Source organism: Strigops habroptila, unplaced genomic scaffold (assembly GCF_004027225.2).
Source record: "Strigops habroptila isolate Jane unplaced genomic scaffold, bStrHab1.2.pri NC_044299.1_ctg1, whole genome shotgun sequence".
In the NCBI taxonomy this organism is placed as follows: Eukaryota; Metazoa; Chordata; class Aves; order Psittaciformes; family Psittacidae; genus Strigops; species Strigops habroptila.
In genome coordinates this window covers 143694-164530 of record NW_022651056.1, presented here as the reverse complement: position 1 = coordinate 164530, position 20837 = coordinate 143694, and the positions used below count along the sequence as shown (strand labels likewise).

Here is a 20837-nt window from a genome sequence, read left to right as displayed (position 1 = left end):
CCCTGGGGGGGTAACTCTGCCCCACAGGTGAGTATTTACACCCCTTGAAGGGGGTATTTAAACCACGAGGAGGGTATTTCAGCCCCATAACCAGGTACTTCTGCCCCATAGGTGGGTGTTTACACCCCCTAGGTGCCCCTTTCCACCCCGAGGAGGATATTTCTGCCCCCTAAGTGGGTATTTACACCCGGAGGGGGGTAACTCTGCCCCATAGATGGGTGTTAACATCCCCTAGGTGGGTATTAATAACCTGAAGGGGGTAACTCTGCCCCACACATGGGTATTAACAGCCCTTAGGGGGATACCTCTGCCCCACAGATGGGTGTTAACACCCCTTAGGTGGGTATTAACAACCTGAAGGGGGTAACTGTGCCCCATAGATGGGTATTAACACCCCTTAGGTGGGTAACTCTGCCCCATAGATGGGTGTTAATACCCCTTAGGTGGCTATTAAAACCCCCTGAGGGAGATAACTCTGCCCCATAGATGGGTATTAACACCCCTTAGGTGGATAACTCTGCCCCATAGATGAGTATTAACACCCCTTAGGTGGCTGTTAACACCCCATAAGCAGCTATTAACACCCCATAGGTGGCTATGAACACCCCATAAGTGGCTATGAACACCCCATAAGTGGCTATGAACACCCCATAAGTGGGTATTACCACCCCATAAGCGGGCATTACCACCCCATAACCAGCTCTTAACACTTAGGCGCCCACTCCTACCCCATCACAGCCACTTCCACCCCATAGCTTTGCACTTCTCGGGGTGGGGGGGGCAGATTTAACATTGGGGGGGGGGGTTTAACACCATGGGGGGGGTTCACATCAGCGCCGGGATATGGGGGGGGGGGGGGGCATCACAAGAGGCCTCATAGAAGCCATAAACGTGGTGGCTGCAGCGCGAGGGTGAGGAAGAGGAAGGGGAAGGGGGTGAGGAAGAAGATGGATGTGGGGAGGAAGGGCTACGGCCGGGGGGGCCCGTTGACGCCGGGGTGGTAGAAGGCACAGTTGTTCTCGTACCTGCAGCTGCCCCTCAGCATGAAGTGGCGACAGACGGCGCGGCTCGACCTGTCTGCGTGAGACAAGAAAGGGGGCACATAGGGGGCAGGGAGGAAAAGGGGGCGTCAGGCGCCGGCGCCCCGGCCCCACGGCGGCCCCGGCCCCACGGCGGCAGCAGCGGCGGCGCTTGGAAGGGACGGGGTTGGTTATGGGGGAGCGGGGCAGCTGTGGGGCAGCAACGGGCCCCATGGAAGCGCTGCGGAGGGAGGAGGGGGGCGCTGAGCGAGGGGCTGGCGGTGGTTGGGGGGGAGCCCCCCTGAGATTGCTCGCCTATAGGGCCCCCATAGGGCTCTGATCTCTGCCCTATAGAGTGATACGCCCTCTATGGGGCTGACCCACTGTGGGGTGGCTGGTGGCCCCACACAGGGCTCTGATCTCTGCCCTATAGACTGGTGATGCTGAGTCCCCCAATGGGGTTGCGGTTGGCCCCACAAGTTGTCTCTACCCTATAGAGTGGCGCTGGAGTCTCTGCGTCCCCTATGGGGCTGACCCACTATAGGGTGGCTGGTGGCCCCACAGGTTATCTCTGCCCCACAGACTGGTGCTGAAGCCTCTGTGTCTTCTATGGGGCTGACCCTCTATAGGGTAGCTGTTGGCCCCACAGGTTATCTCTGCCCTATAGACTGGTGCGCCCCCTATGGGGCTGACCCACTGTGGGGTGGCTGGTGGCCCCCCACAGGGCTCTGATCTCTGCCCTATAGACTGGTGATGCTGCGCCCCCCATGGGGTAGCGGTTGGCCCCACAGGTTCTCTCTGCCCCATAGACGGGTGCTGGAGCCTCTGTGTCTTCTATGGGGCTGACCCTCTATGGGGTGGCTGTTGAGCCCCACAGCACCCTGATCCCTGCCCCACAGAGTGGTGCTGGAGCTGCTGCGTCCCATATGGGGCTGACCCTCTATGGGGCGGCTATTGGCCCCACAGGGCTCTCTGATCTCTGCCCTGGTGCTGCTGCGTCCACTGTGGGGTGCTGCGAGCCCCACAGCACCCCAATCCCTGCCCTATAGCTTGCTGCTGGGAGCCCCACAGCGCCCCCTATCCCTGCCCTATAGCCCCATGCTGGAGCTGCTCCCGCTATGGGGCAGGCCCCACAGCGCCCTGCTCTCTGCCCTATAGCCTGGTGGTGCTGCGTTCCCTATGGGGCCGACCCACTCTGGGATAGATGTGAGCCCCACAGTGCCCCCATCTCTGCCCTATAGCCTGGTGCTGGAGCTGCTGCGTCCCCTATGGGGTGGCTGTACGCCCCACAGCACCCCTTCCCCTGCCCTATAGCCTGCTGGTGCTGGACCCACTGCATCCCTAATGGGGCTGCCCTGCTATGGGGCAGCCGTTGAGCCCCATAGCGCCCCTCTCTCTGCCCCACAGACTTGCCACCGGGGCTGAGCTGGTCCCTGCGGGCAGCTATGGGTCACAGCCCCATAGATCCTGCCCTCGAGCCGGGTTTAACACCCAGCACGCCTTCCTCCTTCCCCTCTCCCCCCCCAGCCCCACAGCTACCCTGCGGCTATGGGGTGGGGGGCTCTCCCTTCCCCCCTCACTCCTCTATGGGGCTGAGAGCGATGGGGGGGGGGGGTACGACGGACACACCCCACACCCCTCCGCCCCCCACTTCTCTCCCTGCCCTAGAGCCCCATCGGGGGCCGGCGCCAATCGGGGCCCCTGCCCCACGGCCCGGGGGGCTCCAGGGGGTGATGGGGAGGGGGGGGCTCCCCCCCCCGCCACCGCGGTAAGAAAGGGGGGGGCGGGGGGGGCGGGGGGGAGGGGGCACCCACAGGCCCCTCCCAGCCAGGGCCGGGGCCGGGCCCCCCCCATAACCAAGCCCCCCCCCCGCCGCCGCCCCCCCCCGCCCCACATTTACCTCCTCCGTGGCCTCCGCCGTGGCCCCGGGGGTGCTCTCCGGGGTGACCTCGGACGTGCTCGCCGGGGGGGCCCCCCCTCGCGCCCCCCCCGCCCCCACTAGGGGGGGGCCCCCCGCTGCGGCCCCCCCCGCGGCACCGGTAGGGGGGAGGGGGGGGAGGAGGGGGCGGCGGGGGGGGCGGGGGGGGCTCGGCGCCGCTCCGCCCGCGGGGGCGATGGAAGGGGGGGCCCCCCCCGCCCCCTCCCCCACCGCGCATCCCCCCCCGCCCCCTCCTCCTCCCCCCCCCCGCGGAGCGATCCCCCTCCCCCACCCCCTCCCCCCCCCCCTCCTCCGGCTTCGGGGGGGTCCCAAAAGTCGCCGCCGCCGCGTTGAGGGGGGGGGGGCGGGGGGGGCGGCCCCAAAAGGCGGGGGCCGCCTCCTCCCATCCCCCCCCCCCCCGGGCCTGGGGGGAGGCCGGGGCCCCCCCCCCACCGCCGCCTCCGTGGGGTCCTGGAAGGGGAAAGAGAAGAGAGGGGTGAGGGGGGGTTGGGGGTGAGGGGGGGGGTTTGGGGGGGTTTTGGGGTGTCTGTGCCCCCCTTTGGGGGGTGCTTACCTGGCATGGGCCCCCCCGGGGGGAAGTGCTGCAGGGCCTTGGGGCCGGGCGGGAAGCCGTTGGCCATGGGGCCGGGGCCCAGCAAGCCGTGGGGCACTGGGGGGGGGGGGTAAAAAGGGGGGGTTAGGGAAAGGGGGGACACCCCAACATACACACACACACCCCCCCTTAAGGTATCCCTAAATCCCTGCTGGGACAGGGACCAGTGTTCCCATCGCATTCCCAAGCCAAAGGTATCCCTAAATCCCTGCTGGAGCAGGAACCAGTGTCCCGAAGACATTCCCAATGGCCCTGCCAGGACCGTGTCCCCATCACATTCCCATCCCTGTCCCTATTGTGTTCCCAAGCCAAATCCATCCCTATATCCCTGTTGGAACAGGGAACGGTGTCCCCATGGTATTCCCAAGCCAAATCCATCCCTAAATCCCTGCTGGGACATGGACCAGTGTCCCCATCATGTTCCCAACCCAAATCCATCCCTAAATCCCTGTTGGGACACGGACCAGTGTCCCTATTGCATTCCCAACCCAAATCCATCCCTAAATCCTTGTTGGAACAGGAACCAGTGTCCCTATTGCATTCCCAACCCAAATCCATCCCTAAATCCCTGTTGGAACATGGACCAGTGTTCCCATCACATTCCCAACCCAAATCCATCCCTAAATCCCTGTTGGAATAGGGAACAGCGTCCCCACCGTGCCCCTAAGCCACCATCTCCCCCAGGACTACACCCTCCTCCCGCCTCCATATCCCAATATCCCCCCCTTTGGCATTCCCAATGTCCCCCCCCGGCATTCCCGATATCCCCCCCGGCATTCCCGATATCCCCTCACCTCCTCCAGGCCCCGGCGCCTGCAGATTCCCCAGGAGATGCTTGATCTTATCCGAGTAATCCGGTTGCTTGAGCAGCTCCTCGGCTTTATGGGTGCTGGGGCCACCCTAGGGTGGGGGGGGGGGACAGAGACAGCGGCTTAATGGGGGGGTCCCCCCCTGGATCCCACATCCCTGAATCCCTCGGGAATGGGGGGCAGGTACCATGATGGAGCTCAGGATCTCCTGCATGTTGATGCCGGCGCCGGGAGCCGGCCCCTGGGGGCTCTTCCCGGCTCCGACGCTTCCCATCAGGTTGGCCAGGACGGGCGGGAGCTTGGCGCCGGCTTCCGGAGAGGGGGAAGCTGCTCCCGGCTCCAATCCGTCGGGATAAGGCACCTCGTCGCTGGAGCAGTCCTGGGGAAGGGGTGAGGAAGAGGTTGGGAATGATGGGAATGGGGGGGGGGGTGGGATTTGGGGATGGGGGGGTGTTGGGAGCTTGGGTTTACCTCATCCAAAGGGATCAGCTTGGGAGGAAGCGGCTCGTAGGATTCGGGATCGGGCTCGTGGGGGCTGTCGGGAACACTGGGAAGGGAGGGAAAGGGGTTGGTGGATCCTTCGGGATTCTTCGGGATCGGGATATCCAGTGGCCTCCCCCCTGCCCTGAAGCATCTATTCCTGCGGGATCCCCTTGTCCTGTCCCCCAAAGATCCTCAAGGATCCAGCTCCCAACTTTGGATCCTCAGGGATCCTGCTGTGCCCCACCCCCCCAAGGCTTTAGCTCCCAATTCCACACCCCTCCAAGATCCCAAAGGATGTGGCCTCCAGCAGCCACCCCCCCCCCGGCTCCACATGTTCACAGATCCTTTGGGATCCGGCCCCTGGATCCCTACAGCTCCTCACACCAGGAGCAATCCAGCCCCTGATCCCGGTGCGCGGCTCCATTCCAGCCTGGGATCCCAAGGGATCCTGGAACCACCCAGCTCTGCATCCCAAGGGATCATGGGGCCACCCAGCTCTGCATCCCAAGGGATCCCGGGGCCACCCGGCTCTGCATCCCAAGGGATCCCAGGGCCACCCAGCTCTGCATCCCAAGGGATCCTGGAACCATCCAGCTCTGCATCCCAAGGGATCCCGGGGCCACCCGGCTCTGCATCCCAAGGGATCCTGGAACCATCCAGCTCCGGATCCCAAGGGATCCGAGCCCCGCACACCCCGAGGAAGCCGCCTCCATGTGCCCAATCCCGATGCTGCCGAGTGGATCCAGAGCAGCCGGATTGCTCCTCCGGGATCCCAGCTCCATCCTCTCCCCCCCCCACTGACATCGGGAACGGGATCCCAAGCGGGAAGCAGCAGCTGCGAGGACAAACGGGGGCCGATCCCACGGGATGCGCTCACCTCTCTTTGGACAGGAAGAGCTCCTGCAGGATCCCCTTCTCCCTCTCGGCCTGGGTGAAGCGTTCCCGGCTCCCGCTGCCCGGCACCACGAGCGGAGCCGGGAGATCCAGGACTTTGGGATACATCCAAGGCACCTTTTCCTCCATGGCATCGTGGCTGAGGCGCCGCGCCGTCTCGAAGGCCTGCCGGTCCTTCAGCATCTCCCGCTTGGCCGCTTCCCCAAAATCCTTGATCTTGTTCACGTTCACTAGGCAAGGAATTCCGGGATCACCTCCGGGATACCCCTTTCCCCGACAGCCCTCCATCCATAGGGAAAGCTTAGGGCTCACCTCGTTCCGTTTCATCCAGCTCAAAGTAGAAGTATTCCCGGAGTTTTCCCTCCTCCGGCCAACTCACTGTCTTCTTCTTGCGGCCTTTCTTAGTGAGCTGCCCGCTTTCCAAGGGGTTTTCCAGGTTTTTGGCATCACCGCCCGCCTCCGAGGAGCCTGGAAGGGAACAAGGAAGAGCTCAGCACCCTTCCCCACCCCGTCATCCCATGGGATTCTCGCTGCCTTGTCCCACACTCACTCGTCTCCATCGGCTCCGGCACTTCCACGGCGGGAACCGGCGTTCCCGGCCGATCCGTATCCATGGGCTCGGAGGCCGCGGCGGGCTCCGGAGACGAGGGTTTGGTGGAGGTGGCTTCAGGAGCTGCCTTCCCCTCGAAGGGGCTGGGCTGTGGGAAGAGCAGGAAAACACCGGGATAAGGCAGAGGCTCCCGTATCCAAGGAAAAGGCGCCGTTATCCCGGGAATCTCGCCCTCACCTTGGCCGCCGTCGGGGATAAAACCTTCTTCTTCTTCTTGATCTTGATGCCGGGGATGGGAGCGGAGTTGAGGGCGTCGAGGAAGCCGAGACCCTCCATGGCTGGGGGGGGGGGGGGGGGCCCCCAAAAAGGGGGTTACCCCAAAGCTGTGTCATCCCCACCCCCCCAAAATGGGGTGCCCCCCCCCCAAAATTGGGGTGTTCCCCCCCCCCCAAACTCACGCTGGGGAGGGATGATCTTCACTTTGATCTCCTTGGTGGCGTTGGGGGCCGTGTTCAGGGGCTTGTACTTCTTCTCGGCGGGGGGGACGTCGCCAGCGCTGGAGGAGAGGCTGGAGGAGGGCAAGGGAGGGGTGAGGGGGGGGCACCCGAAAAGGGGCCCCCAGCACCCGAAAAGGGGCCTTGAGCACCCGAAAAGGGGCCCTGAGCAGCCTAAAGGTGGCCTTGAGCACCCTAAAAGCAGCCTTGAGCACCCTAAAAGCAGCCTTGAGCACCCAAAAACTGGCCCTGAGCACACGAAAAATGGCCCTGAGCACCCTAAAAGCAGACTTGAGCACCCGAAAAGTGGCCCTGAGCACCCGAAAAGGGGCCCTGAGCAGCCTAAAACCAGGCCTGGGACCCCAAAACTAGCCCTAAGAGTCCCAAAAACGGGCCCTGAGCACCCTAAAAGCGGACTTTAGCACCCGAAAAGTGGCCCTGAGCACCCGAAAATTGGACCTGAGCACCCTAAAACTGGCCCTGAGCAGCCTAAAAGGGGCCCTGAGCAGCCTAAAACCAGGCCTGGGACCCCAAAACTAGCCCTAAGAGTCCGAAAGTGGCCCTGAGCACCCTAAAAGCAGACGTGAGCACCCGAAAAGTGGCCTTCAGCACCCGAAAAGGGGCCCTGAGCACCCTAAAACCAGGCCTGGGACCCCAAAACTAGCCCCGAGATTCCAAAAGTGGCCCTGAGCACCCTAAAAGCAGACGTGAGCACCCGAAAAGTGGCCCTGAGCACCCAAAAAGTGGGCCTGAGCACCCAAAAAGTGGCCCTGAGCACCCAAAAACGGGCCCTGAGCACCCTAAAAGCAGGCCTGGGACCCCAAAACTAGCCCTAAGAGTCCGAAAGTGGCCCTGAGCACCCAAAAAGCGGACTTGAGCACCCGAAAAGTGGCCCTGAGCACCCAAAAAGCGGACTTGAGCACCCAAAAAGCGGCCCTGAGCACCCAAAAAGTGGACTTGAGCACCCAAAAAGTGGCCCTGAGCACCCAAAAAGCGGACTTGAGCACCCAAAAAGCGGCCCTGAGCACCCGAAAAGTGGCCCTGAGCACCCTAAAACCAGGCCTGAGACCCCAAAACTAGCCCTAAGAGTCCGAAAGTGGCCCTGAGCACCCTAAAGCAGACTTGAGCACCCAAAAAGTGGCCTTGAGCACCCAAAAAGGGGCCCCGAGCACCCAAAAAGGGGCCCCCAGCACCCAAAAAGGGACCTTGAGCAGCCTAAAAGTGGCCTTGAGCAGCTTAAAACTGGCCCTGAGCACCCTAAAACCAGGCCTGGGACCCCAAAACTTGCCCTAGGAGTCCGAAAGTGGCCCCGAGCACCCTAAAAGTGGCCTTGAGCACCCGAAAAGCAGCCCTGACACACCCCAAACCTGCCCTAAGCAACTAAAACCAGCTCTAAGCACCCGAAAAGGAGGCCTGGGACCCTAAAACTAGCCCTAAGACTCCAAAAGCTGCCTTGAGCACCCAAAAACTGGCCCTGAGCACCCTAAAAGCAGCCTTGAGCACCCGAAAAGTGGCCCTGAGCACCCGAAAACTGGTCCTGAGCAGTCTAAAACTGGACCTGAACACCCAAAAAGTGGCCTTGAGCAGCTTAAAACTGGCCCTGAGCAGCCTAAAAACAGCTCTGGGACACCCAAAAGCAGCCCTGAGCACCCCAAAAGCAGCCCTGAGCACCCCGAAAACGGCCTGAGCACCCCGAAAACGGCCTTGAGCACCCGAAAAGCAGCTCTAGGACACCCAAAAGCAGCCCTGAGCACCCTAAAACCAGCTCTGAGACACCTAAAACCAGCCCCGAGCACCCCAAAACCAGCCGAGCACCCTAAAACCAGTCCTTAGACACCCAAAACCAGCCCTAATCAGCCAAAACAAGCCCTGAGCACCCCAAAACCAGCCCTGAGACACAAAAAACTGGCTCTGAGCACCCTAAACCAAACCCTGGGACCCCGAAGCCAGTCCTGAGCACCCTAAAACCAGCCCTGGGATGCCCAAACCAGCCCTGAGCACCCCAAACCAGCCCTGAGCACCCCAAAACCAGCCCTGGGACCCCGAAACCAGCCCTGAGCACCAAAAACCAGCCCTAGGACACGCAAAACCAGCCCTGAGCATCCCAAAACCAGCCCCAAGCAGCCAAAAGAAGCCCTGAGCACCCTAAAACTGGCCTCGAGCACCCTAAAACTGGCCTCGAGACACCCAAAACCAGCCCTGAGACCCCAAAATGAGCCCTGAGCACCATAAAGCAGCCCTGAGCACCCTAAAAACAGCTCCAAGACACCAAAAACCAGCCCTGGGACAACCAAAATCAGCCCTGGGACCCCAAAACCACCCCTGAGCACCCCAAAACCAGCCCTGACACACCCCAAACCTGTCCTAAGCAGCCAAAAGCAGCCCTGAGCACCCTAAACCTGGCGTTGAGCAGCCTAAAACCAGCCCTGAGACACCCAAAACCAGCCCTAAAACACCCAAAACCTGCCCTGGGACACCCAAAACCAGCCCTGGGACCCCAAAACCCACCCTGAGACCCCCCAAAAGCTGCCCCAAAGCCCCCCCCCAGCCTCACTTTTGCCTCTTGATGGGCATGGGCTTCAGGCTGTACTTCTCAGCGCTGGCAGCAGAGTTCAGCTTCTTCAGGGGCACTAAGGACGGCGTCTCCATCTCCAGCCCTGGGGGGGTGGATCAACGTTAGAGGGGGGCAAAAAGCCTCAAACTCCCCCTGCAAGAGGCCACAATTCCCAAGGGAATGACCTGTGGAGCGGAACTTGGCGTGGCTGGGCGCGGTGGTCCGCAGGGATTTGGGTTTCTCCCTCTTTTTCTCCGGCATCTCCTCGGTTTTAGCCTCGGGTTTGGCCTCTTGGGGTTTCTCCTGAGCAGGGGTTTTGCTCTTGCTTTCCTCTTTCCGCTTCTTTTTATCCCGTTCTGCAGCGAATCCCAAGGGAAAAGGGTGAGATGGGGCTGTTGGGATATGGGGGGGGGGGAAAGGGGGTGCTGGGGTGCTGGGGGGGGGCTCACCACTAGGTTGGGTGCTGCTCTGGGAGCGGATGACACCCATCCAGTCGCTGACCAGGATGGAGGCGAGACGGCGCAGCTCTGCGGGGGGAAAGGGGTTGAAAAGGGGGTTGGGGGGGGGCTGGAGGGGTTAAAGGGGGGTTTGGGGGGGCTGAAGGGGTTAAAACGGGGTTTGGGGGGGTAAATGGGGGTTAAAGAGGGGTTTGGGGGGGTTTTGGGGGGGTAAATGGGGGTTAAAGAGGAGTTTGGAGGAGTTAAAAGGGGGTTTTAGGGGGTCTGAAGGGGTTAAAGGTGCGTTTTGGGGGAGTCTGAAGGGGGGTTTAGGGGAGTTTTGGGGGGGTCTGAAAGGATTATAGAGGGGTTTTGGGGGGATTTTAGGGGATCTGAAGGGGTTAAAGGGGGGTTTGGGGAGGTCTGAAGGGGTTAAAGGGGGGTTTGGGGGGGTCTGAAGGGTTTAAAGGGGGGTTAAAGAGGGGTTTTGGGGGGGTTAAAGGTGGGTTTGGGGAGGTCTGAAGAGGTTAAAGGGGGGTTTGGGGGGGTTTTAGGGGGTCTGAAGGCGTTAAATGGGGGTTTTGGGGGGTCTGAAAGGATTAAAGGGGGGTTTTGGTGGGGGTTGGGGGGTAAAGGGGGGTTAAAGAGAAGACTGAAGGGGTTAAAGGGGGGTTTAGGGGGCTCTGAAGAGATTAAAGGGGGGTTTTGGGGAGGTCTGAAATGGTTAAATGGGGTTTGGGAGGGCGTGAAGGGGTTTTGGGGGGGCTTTAGGGGGTCTGAAAAGGTTAAAGGGGGGTTTAGGGGGGTCTGAAGGGGTTAAAGGGGGTCTATGGGGGGGGCTCACCTTCATCATCGCTGGACTTGCTGAGCTGCTTCACCAGCTTGGCTGTGTTGTTCTGCAAGGGGCAGACGGGGTGAGCGGCACCCAAACGGACCCAAAAGGCACCCAAAGGGGACCAAAAGGCACCCAGAGGGACACAAAAGGCACCCAAAGGGGTCATAAAGCCATCCCAGAGGAACCCAAAAGCACCCAAAGAGCCCAAAAAGGAATCCAAAAGCCACCCAAAGGGACCCAGAAGGCACCAAAAGGCACCCACAGGGATCCAGAAAGGCACCCAAAGGGATCCAAAAAGCACCCAAAGGGAACGCAAAAGGCACCCAAAGGGACCCAAAAGGCACCCAAAGGGACCCAAAAGGCACCCAGAGGGATCCAGAAGGCACCCAAAAAGCACCCAAAAGGACCCAAAAAACACCCAAAGGGAACTAAAGGCACCCAAAGGGACCCAAAAGACACCCAAAGGGGACCAAAATGGCACCCAAAGGATCCAAAAGGCACCCAAAGGCAACCAAAAGCCACCCAAATGGATCATATAGCCACCCCAGGGGACCCAAAAGCCACTCAAAGGGACCCAAAACCCACCCAAAAGGACCCAAAAGCCACCCAAAACTGAGCCAAAGGCACCCAGAAGGCCCCAAAGGCACCCAAAGGGCACCCAAAGGGCACCAAGAAGCCCCCCAAAGGCACCCAGAAGCCCCCCAAAGGCATCCAAAGGGCACCCAAAGGCACCCAGAAGCCCCCCAAAGGCACCCAGAAGCCCCCCAAAGGCACCCAGAAGCCCCCCAAAGGCATCCAAAGGGCACCCCAAGGGCACCCAGAAGCCCCCCCCGACCTGTTTGAGGTGGTCGACAGTGAGCGGCAGGTGCTGGAGCGTGAGCAGGATCTGCTGCAGGAAGGGCACGTTGTTGGAGGCTTTGGAGCTGGTGAGCCACGTATTGAGCAGCTTGTAACCCCCAATGCGGATAAACCTGCGGAAAAGGGGGGGGGAATCCCTTAGGATCCGGGCAGGAAGGGGGTGTCCCCCCCCACCCCCCGGTTTTTGGGTGCCCCCTCTTACTTGGCCAGGATGTCCTGGGCGCGGGTCTGCAGCAGGATGTTCAGGTAGATGCAGCGACTCACCAGCTTCTGCGAGTCCTTCATCAGGCTGAGGGTGACAACGGGGGTGTCAGCGCCCCCCCGGGGGTCACAGTGACCCGGGGGGGGGGGGGGGGGGGCACACACACTCACTTGAAGATCTTGGTGATGCCCTCCATGCTCTTGACCTCGCCATCGCGGCCCAGGAAGCAATCCAAGCCCTTGAGGAGCTCCTTGGGATCGATGGGGCCCGAGCCCATGGCAGGAGAGCCCTGGAATGGGGGGGGACACAAGAGGAAAAGGGGGGGGTTAGGACAACAGTGACCCCCCCCCCCTCCAAACCCTGTGTTCTTTCCTTGTAACACTGTGACAACACCAAAACAGGAGGAATCACCCCCAAAATGTGCCTGCAACAAGTAAGGGGGGGGTCCAAGGGACCCCTAAAGGACACCAAAGTGGGGGGGGGCACCCCCCCATTAATAGCATTGTCACCCCAAGGGAGGAGTCAATAGCAAGGGATGGACCCCCCCAAGCTCATTGGGGGGGGGGGGCAGCACCCCCACTTTGACACCCCCCCCCCAAAAGGGGTAATTAATGGGCGGTGCTTAATGAGGGGACACAACACAAGGACATCGGCGCAAGGAGGGGGGGGGACACGGCGGCGCAAAGGGGGGGGCAAGAATTAGGGGTATCCCCCCTCCCATTGCATTAACCCCATCACCTCGTTAATGACTCCTGCAGCTAATTAATGACTCCTCCACCTATTAATGAATAAGTCACTACTTCCCCCCCCACCCCCCCCCCCCGGTAATGAGCCAGCCCGAGGGGGGGGTCACGTGGGGGGGGGTCATTAAGCAGCTCCTTAATGAGAAGCTGCTCTGGGTTCATTAAGCCTGGCTTAGTTAATGAGGGCAGAAGTGGGGCTGGCCCTGATTGGGGGGGTCCAAACAGCCCCCAAGTGCTGCCCCCCCCCCCCCAAATACCAATATGGGGGGGCCATAAGTGTAGCCCCCCCCCCCCCATTTAATCCTTAAGGAATGAGCTGGGGCTTCGTTAGTCCAGGTTGGTTAAAGGATACAGCAGCAGAGCCCCCACTTTGGGGGGTATTTTGGGGGGTGCTGAGGCAGGTACAGGCTGAGCCTCTGTAAAGACACAAGAGCAGGTTAAATGGAGCATGAACCCCCCCAAAATACGCCCCCCCAAAAAAAAACCTACTAATTGGGGGCAATTCATTAACCCCAAAAGGCTGCTTGAAGGCACAAAGGCCTTTGTAACCTTTGACCCCCGATTTGACCATGGTTGGGGGGGGAATATGGGGTGCCCCAAATGATGGGGGGGCCCCAGCCACAGCTTGGAGAGGGTTTTGTGCCCCCCCCCCCCCATGTTTTGGGGGGGTCACACGGCAGCAAACATTGACCCAACAGCCACCAGCACCCCCCCAATGGGGTGAAGCCGCTCAACCACCACCAGGACGGGGAGAAGGGACCCCAAAACACACCGAGCCCCCCCCAATGGGGGTAAATCACCCCCCCAGAGGGGTGGGGGGCAAACCACCCCCCCCAAACTGGGGGGGGCACCACAGCTTTGGTCCAGCTCTATCAGCAACCAAAGCAGGCCTGGCCCCCCCATTGCCATCACCACGGTTTGAAACCACTTTGGGTCACTTCCCCCCCCCCCAAATGCTGTTTTGGGGGGACAAACCCCCCATTTCTTAAAGGGGGGGGTCATGCAGACCCCAAAAGCACAAGTTGGGGGGGGGCAGCCCGCTGTGCCCCCCCCCAAGGGAAATGCTATCACTGGAGAGCACATTGGGGAGGGAAAGGCTGTTCCCTGGGGTTTAATTTGGGGGGGGTTGATCCCAAATGTTTCATTTTCCCAATAAAAGGCCTAAATTTGATGGAATTTTGTCTGGATTTAAGCAAAAAGCTTCGGATTCGCGTGGTTGGTTGGGGCAGGGAAGGGAAGGATTGAACCCAGCTCCGGAGCCAGCGCAGCCGCATGCACCGGGATACGGATGGGAAAGAGCCCAAAAAGAAGGATTTTGGGGGGTTGGGGGGGGTGGATTTATTCCAAAAGCCTGGATTCAAGGATGCAAGTGGTGGAAATGGGCTCGAGAGCCAAAAAAGGGGGGGGTTTTGGTTGCTTACCCGCTTTGTGCTGCTCTTCCCCTGCCTTGTGCTGTGCTAAAAGCAAGTTGTGCTCCCAAAGCAGCACCTCCGCGCTGCCAAGGGGGGGCAAACTCACGGGAAAGTGGGATAAAAGGAGGAATTTGGGGGGGCACCCCCCCCAAAAAGGGTTGGTTTTGGGGGGGGGTCATGCCCAGTGATAGCATTTCCCTGTCATGATAAAGTCAAGGTTATCAGTCGCTCGCCAACGCTGCTTCCCCCCCTCAACAGCAACACATAGAGATAGAAGCAAACCCCCCACCCGAAACACCACAACCCCCCCCCGAAATCCATGGGGAGTCCTCGAAAAGCACCGAAAAGGGGGGATAATGAGGAAAACGATGGGAAAATCCTGCTTTTTTTGAAGGAGGAAAAAAAAAAGGGGGGGTTTTGGCACAAGCTCCAACACAAGCAGCGCCCGCAGGGTCCGACTCTGCGCGGCACCAGGATCCTGCGGACGAAAGCTTGGGGGGGGGGGTTAAAGGGAGGATTTAAGGGAAGGGGATTGGGATAAAGGAAGGGAAAAGGGGGGGGGTGAAGGGAAAAGCAGGGATAAGGGGGGGGGGGGGGGGGGGAAGGTCTGGGGGGGCCCTGGCCGGCGGCGCGGTGGGAGGGGTTTGGGTGGTTGCATCAGCCAGGGCCGGCGGCGAGGCCCAGGCGCCATCTTAGAGCCCAAAAACAACCAAATTGGGGGGGGTTTTGGGGGGGGGTTGCTTAAAAAGGAGGGGGGGGAACACATATTAACATCAATACACCGAAAACACCCCCCCCCACCCCATTCACTTGCAACACCGCGGACGCCAAGTCAACCACAACCACCCCCCCCACCCCTTCCATTAAGCCGCCTATTAAACGAGATAAGGACCCCCCCCCCCCCAAAATTGGTATTAAAAGGGGGTTCAGCGCCCCCCCCCAACCTGTAATGGAATAAATAGCTATGAAATAATAAGGGGGGGGGGGAAAGGGAGGCAAAGGAGTTAAAGGCAAAGACAAAGAGCGGGCGAGCGGCGGCGCCATCTTGGCCCCGGCGCTTCCTTTATAAAGGGGGGGGGGGGGTGAAATTGGGTTTTAAAGGTGTTTTTTTAAGCAAACTCTTTGGTTTTCGCTCGCAAAAAGCAGGATTTTGGGTCCGGCTAAACCTGCCTGAGCTTTATTGCTACATCGCAACACCCACCCCCCCCCCCAAAAAGCATTGAAACCACCTTTTAACCGCCCCCCCCCGGCTCTCTGCGCAAAAAACCAATCCTAAAATGGCACCTAAAAAACACAAAGAAATGAGAAAATAAATCAACTTTTGAGCATCCCCCTTCGCGCCCCCCCCCTTCCTCCCACCCCCCCCCCCCAAATTCCTTCCCCTCCCTCCTTCCCCAAATTTCCCATCCAATCCCCCCCCCACCGCCACCCCCCCCCCCCGGGGGGCAATCTTTATGTACAGATTGCTTAAACCCCATTAAAAAAGCCCCTTTTTGGGGGGGTTTGGGGGGTTTTTTTTGGGGGGGGGGGGGGGGGAGCTCCTGAACCTGCACCCGCGGCTTTTGGACCCGATAGCCCCGAATCAGTTGAACCTCTTTGGTCAAGCCTATCTCCTCCAACAGGGATCTTCCTCCCCTTGTCTTTGGCTGGTTTTTTGGGGTGGGGGGGGGGGTTAAATTTAAAGGGGGGGGGTTGAGCTGGTTGGAAATTCAACACTTACTATCCAATTATTTTGCTCGCCGACAGCGCTTCAAGGTTTGGATTTTGGCATTGGTGGGGTGCTCAGAGGCAAAAAAGAGCTGCTTGGGAATGGGGCATGGCTCGGAAAAAAGGCAGCGCCGCTTGGGCTGCAAATGGGGGGGTCAAAGGGGGGGTTTTGGGGGGGTTCTCCCTACGCGGGTGGTTTTTTGGCCGAAAAAAGGAGGAAGATGAAAAAACTCGGAAAAAAAAAAGAAAAAAAAAAGGGAAAAAATATTAAAAAGAGCAAAAATTCAGGGAGTTGGTTTTGGTGGGGGGGTTCCCTTTGGATTTTAAAGGGGGGGGCACAAGAAAATGGGGGAATTTATGTTTTTTAAGTGGCAGTTTCCTTCAGGTTTGCAACGGCTTCCCAAGGACGGTCCAAAGGACGGAGGCTGCGATGGCGGCTCTTCCACGGCACCGGGATGGGAGCGGGAAGGTTGGGAACGGGGAGGAAAAGGGAGAAAGGAAGAAGGGAAATGGGAAAGGGGAAAGGGGGGAAGAAAGCTTTTTTTTTCCCTCCCCTTTTTGTTTTGTATATATATATATATTTTTTGTTGTTTGTTTTTGTTCTTTGTTTGTTTGTTTTTGATGTTGTTTTGTTTTGTTTTGTGGTGCTGGTGTTTGCTTTTTTTGTGTTTTGGTTTTTCTCGTGGCCAAGGCGACGGCGTCTCTCCAGAGTCAACCAAACCTGGAGCGGGGGAAAAGAAAAAAAAGGAGAAACAAAGGAAAAAAAAAAAAAAAACAAAAAAAAAGGGATTGGGGATGGGTATGGGGGGGGCACAATAAATAAAAACGGGAAAAAATGAGAAGCAAAGAAGAAAAGACACGAAATGATTAGCACTCATCCCCGGTTTAACGCTTTTAAAGGGGGAGGGGGGTAAAAAAGCCGAAGGAAATCGCGTTTTAAACGGCAGGGGGGGTGTTTTACCTCAGCGCTGAGGGAGCACCCCCCCCCTCGCGGCGCGCCCCACACGCACCCCCCCACCCAAAACGGCGGGGGATGGGGAAAGGGGGGGGCACACGCTATGTTGTCAATGCGAAGGGATGATGGAAGCGCAAAAGGGGCCCCCCCAGCACCCAAAACCGGGGTCCCGTCCCCCCCCCCACGGCCGCAGGTCTCTACTCACCTCCACCCAGCCCTCAGAATGGCGGCGGGCGGCGCGGGCGGCGCCTTTTATATGGAGCCACGCCCCCCGTGGCCACGCCCCCTCAGAGCATGCGCGTAGCGGGTGAGTGGCCACCCGCTCCCCCGGCGATGTGGCGCAGTTTTAATTCGAGCGGCCGGCGCTGCGCATGCGCGGAGGTGGGGCCGTACAACAAGATGGCGGCGCCCTTGCCCCGCCCCTGAGTCTACTCTAAGGAGGAGGGGCGTGCGGCAAGATGGCGCTGCCCACGGGGATGGCGCTGATGAGGGCGGCCGGCGTCGGCCTGCGGGGACTGGGGAGGCCGCTGTGGGGCCGGGTGAGGCCGGGAGCGAGGCGGGAGCGGGGGTGGGGATCGGATGGGTTCGGATCGGGAGGGATCGGATGGGATCGGGCCGGGCCCCGGGACGCTGCCACGTGCAGGCGATCCGGTCACGGGGAGGGGCGCGGGGTGTGACGTCATAGCGGGCGTCACCGTGGCAGGGCGCGGTGTGACGTCAGAGCGCTCGCGGTGGGGGGAGGATCGTTATTAGGAGGGGTTCATTTGGGGGGGGCCCAGCATCGTGCTGTGACGTCACTGCAAATGACGTCACGGCAATGACGTCACAACACCCCCCCCAGGGCACACCCCGGCTCTGCAGCACCCAGGAAACAGCCAAACCCCCCCCCGAGCCCCTACGAGGAGCGGCCCTGGGAGTACCTGGAGAGCGAAGGTATCGGGGGGTGCAGGGGGTCCCCACACCCCAAAAACACCCCAAAACACCCCAAAAACGCCCCAAAACACCCCAAAACACCCAAAAAAACACCCAAAAAATGCCCCAAAACACCCAAAAATACCCAAAAACACGCCCAAAACACCCCAAAACAACCCCAACATCACCTCAAGGTCACCCCAAGCCAACCCAAACAACCCCAAAATACACTAAAACCCCCAAAACCACCCCAAAAGACCCCGAAACATCCCCAAACCACCCCAAAACCCACCAGCACCACCCAAAACACACCAAAACCCACCAAAACCACTCCCAACCCCCCCAAAACCCCCAAAACAACTCAAGCAACCCCAAAACCACCCCAAAGTCACTCCAAAACACAACAAAACCCCTCAAAACAGACCAAAAACCGTCCAAAATACCCCAAAATGTCGCAAAAACACCCAAAACTCACCAAAACCCCCCGAAACAACCCCAAAAACACCCCAAAACACACCAAAACCGCCCCAAAACCACCCCAAAATCAACCCAAACAACCCCAAAACCACCCCAGGACACCCCGAAACCACCCCAAAACACACCAAAACCACCTCCAAAATAACCCAAATAACCCCAAAATCACCCCAAAACACACCAAACCCTCCGAAACAATCCAAAGAACCCCAAAACTACCCCAAGATCACCTCAAAACAACCCAATTAACCCCAAAATCACCCCAAGATCACTCCAAACCAACCAAAATAACCCCCAAATCACCCCAAAACACACCAAAATACCCCAAAACAACCCCAAAACCACCTCAAGATCACCCCAAAACATAACAAAAAACCCCAAAACAGACCAAAACCACCCCAAAACATCCCAAAACATCGCAAAAACACCCAAAACTCACCAAACCCCCCCAAACCAACCCCCGAAACACCCCAAAACACACCAAAAACCCCCAAAACCACCCAAAGAACCCAAAACCACCCCAAAATCAACCCAAACAACCCCCGAACCATGCCAAAACACCCCCAAACAACCCAAACAACCCCAAAACCACCCCAAGATCACCCCAAAACATAAGAAACCCCCCAAAACGTACCAAAACCACCCCAAAATACCCCCAAATCACCCCAAAACCAACCCAAAATCGCCCCAAAACACCAAAATCCCACAAAACAACCCCAAAAGCAACCCAAAATCACCCCAAAACCACCCCCAAAATCACCTCAAAACACCCCAAAACCCCCCCAAACAACCCAAACCACCCCAAAACCCCCCCAAACCCCCCATGTTGTGCCCCCCCCCAGAGTACCGCGCCACCTATGGCGACCAGCCCGTCTGGTTTGGCTACCGCCGCAACCACAAAGGAGCCATCCCCCCCCAGCGCACCCGCAAGGCCTGTCTGGTATGGGGGGGGAATGTGGGGCTGGAGGGGGAAATGTGGGGTTGGAGGGGGGGAAATGTGGGTCTAGGAGGAGAAATGTGGGGCTGGGGGGAGGAAATGTGGGTTTAGGGGGGGAAATGTGGGGCTGGAGGGAGGAAATGTGGGTCTAGGAGGGGAAACGTGGGGCTGGAGGAAGGAAATGTGGGTCTAGGAGGGGAAACGTGGGGCTGGAGGGAGGAAATGGGGGTTTAGGGGGAGAAAAGTGGGGCTGGAGGGGGGGAAATGTGGATTTAGGGGGGAAATGTGGGGCTGGGTGGAGGAAATGTGGGTCTAGGGGGGGAAATGTGGGGCTGGGGGGAGGAAATGTGGATCTAGGGGGGAAATGTGGGGCTGGGGGGGGAAATGTGGATCTAGGGGGGGAAATGTGGGGCTGGAGGGGGGAAAATGTGGATTTAGCGGGGGAAATGTGGGGCTGGGGGGGGAATGTGGATCTAGGGGGGGAAATGTGGGGCTGGGGGGGGAAATGTGGGGCTGGGGGGTCCCCTCTGACCATATCCCCCCCTCCAGCGCAAGGGGAAGCGGGTGGGAAACCCCTGCCCCATCTGCCGGGACCGCAACCTCCATGTGGATTATCGGGTAAGTTGGGGGGCGGCAGCGTTTAGGGGGGTCCCCCCACCCCCTGCGCCCCCTTTTCCTCCCCATTTCCCCCTCTTCCTCCCCACAGAACGTGAAGCTCCTGGACCAGTTCATCTGCCCCCACTCAGGCATCGTCTTCCACCCCACACGCACAGGTAGGGGGCACCCATGGGTGCTCTAGTGACCCCATGGGTGCTGTAGTGACACTCATGGGTGCTATAGTGACACCCATAGGTGCTGCGAGGGCACCCATGGGTGCTACAGTGACACTCGTGTGCTATAGTGATACCTGTAAGTGCTATAGTGACACCCATAGATGCTGTGAGGGCACCCATGGGTGCTATAGTAACATTTATGGGTGCTATAGTGACACCCATGGGTGCTCTAGTGACACCCATAGGTGCTGTGAGGGCACCCATGGGTGCTACAGTGACACTTGTGTGCTATATTGACACCCATGAGCTGTATAGTGACACCCATGGGTGCTTCAGTGACACCCGTAAGTACTATAATGGCACCCATAGGCACTATAGTGGTATCCATAGGTGCTATAGTGACACCCGTAAGTGCTATAATAGCATCTGTAGCCGCTATAGTGGCACCCATGAGCTGTATAGTGACACCCATAGGTGCTGTAATGGCCAATGGTGCTATAGTGACACCCACGGGCACTATAGTGACACAGGCGGTATAGCAACACCCATGTACGCTATGAGGTGCACCCACGGGCGCTCTAGTGACACCCATGGGTGCTCTGACGATCCCGCATCGCTCCCATCCAGGTGTGTGCATGCAGCAGCACAAGCTCCTCTCCAAGGCCATCACGCAGGCGCAGGACCACGGTGAGCGGGCAGGGAGGGTGCGTGGCACCCCCAGCACCCATGGGTGTCCCCCCCCAAGCTCCTCACCCCCATCACCCCCCCACAGGTCTCCTATGGCTGCAGGTGCCCTTCGTGCCCGCGCCCCGCGACGACTTCTCCAACCAGCACCCGGCCGTCACCAGGACCCCCCCGGCGCCCACCCTGGCCCCCGGCCGCCCTTGGTACCCCTGGTACGAGTGGCAGCCCCCCCCCGCCGCCGCCGTCGCCCGCGTCCGGCGCCTCTACAGGGACTATCTCAAGGAAGGAGCAGGCCCCCCCCCCCCCGGTGGGGACCCCCCCGGGGACCCCCTCCATGGAATAAAGCGCTTCTTTGCCCCCCTCCCCCCAAAGCCGTTGCCCCCCATTTCTTTTTCCACGTGGGGAAACTGAGGCACGGAGCTCACAAAATGGCCGCCGGGGCACAAAATGGCGGCGCGCAACTACCGCACGTGTGTGGCTAGAGGGGGGATATATCCCAGCAGGCCTTGCGGCCGAGAGGGAGGGCGGGGCTCCGTTGCTAAGGGCGGGCTAAGCGCGGGTCGCCATTGGCTGC

General features: G+C 59.7%; 2 protein-coding genes across 2 annotated transcripts; one reads left to right on the top strand and one right to left on the bottom strand.

The window, feature by feature from the left end:
* Window positions 1–874: 874 nt before the first annotated feature.
* On the bottom strand, window positions 875–17280 carry PPP1R10 (protein phosphatase 1 regulatory subunit 10). The gene is made up of 19 exons (XM_030510804.1): window positions 16689–17280; window positions 15542–16249; window positions 11837–11955; window positions 11667–11753; window positions 11442–11577; window positions 10616–10667; window positions 9784–9861; window positions 9520–9690; window positions 9335–9437; window positions 6745–6854; window positions 6524–6624; window positions 6287–6434; window positions 6049–6204; window positions 5720–5966; window positions 4831–4906; window positions 4547–4738; window positions 4345–4450; window positions 3512–3607; window positions 875–1077 (listed from the first exon to the last, which is right to left on the bottom strand). The coding sequence occupies exons 3-19, from the start codon at window positions 11941–11943 to the stop codon at window positions 968–970; spliced, it is 2076 nt and encodes a 691-aa protein (XP_030366664.1). The 5' UTR covers window positions 11944–11955; window positions 15542–16249; window positions 16689–17280; the 3' UTR covers window positions 875–967.
* Window positions 16942–20674, top strand: MRPS18B (mitochondrial ribosomal protein S18B). The gene is made up of 7 exons (XM_030510776.1): window positions 16942–17051; window positions 17325–17416; window positions 18712–18809; window positions 19356–19424; window positions 19513–19579; window positions 20207–20266; window positions 20352–20674. The coding sequence occupies exons 1-7, from the start codon at window positions 16942–16944 to the stop codon at window positions 20672–20674; spliced, it is 819 nt and encodes a 272-aa protein (XP_030366636.1).
* The last annotated feature ends 163 nt before the right edge of the window (window positions 20675–20837 follow it).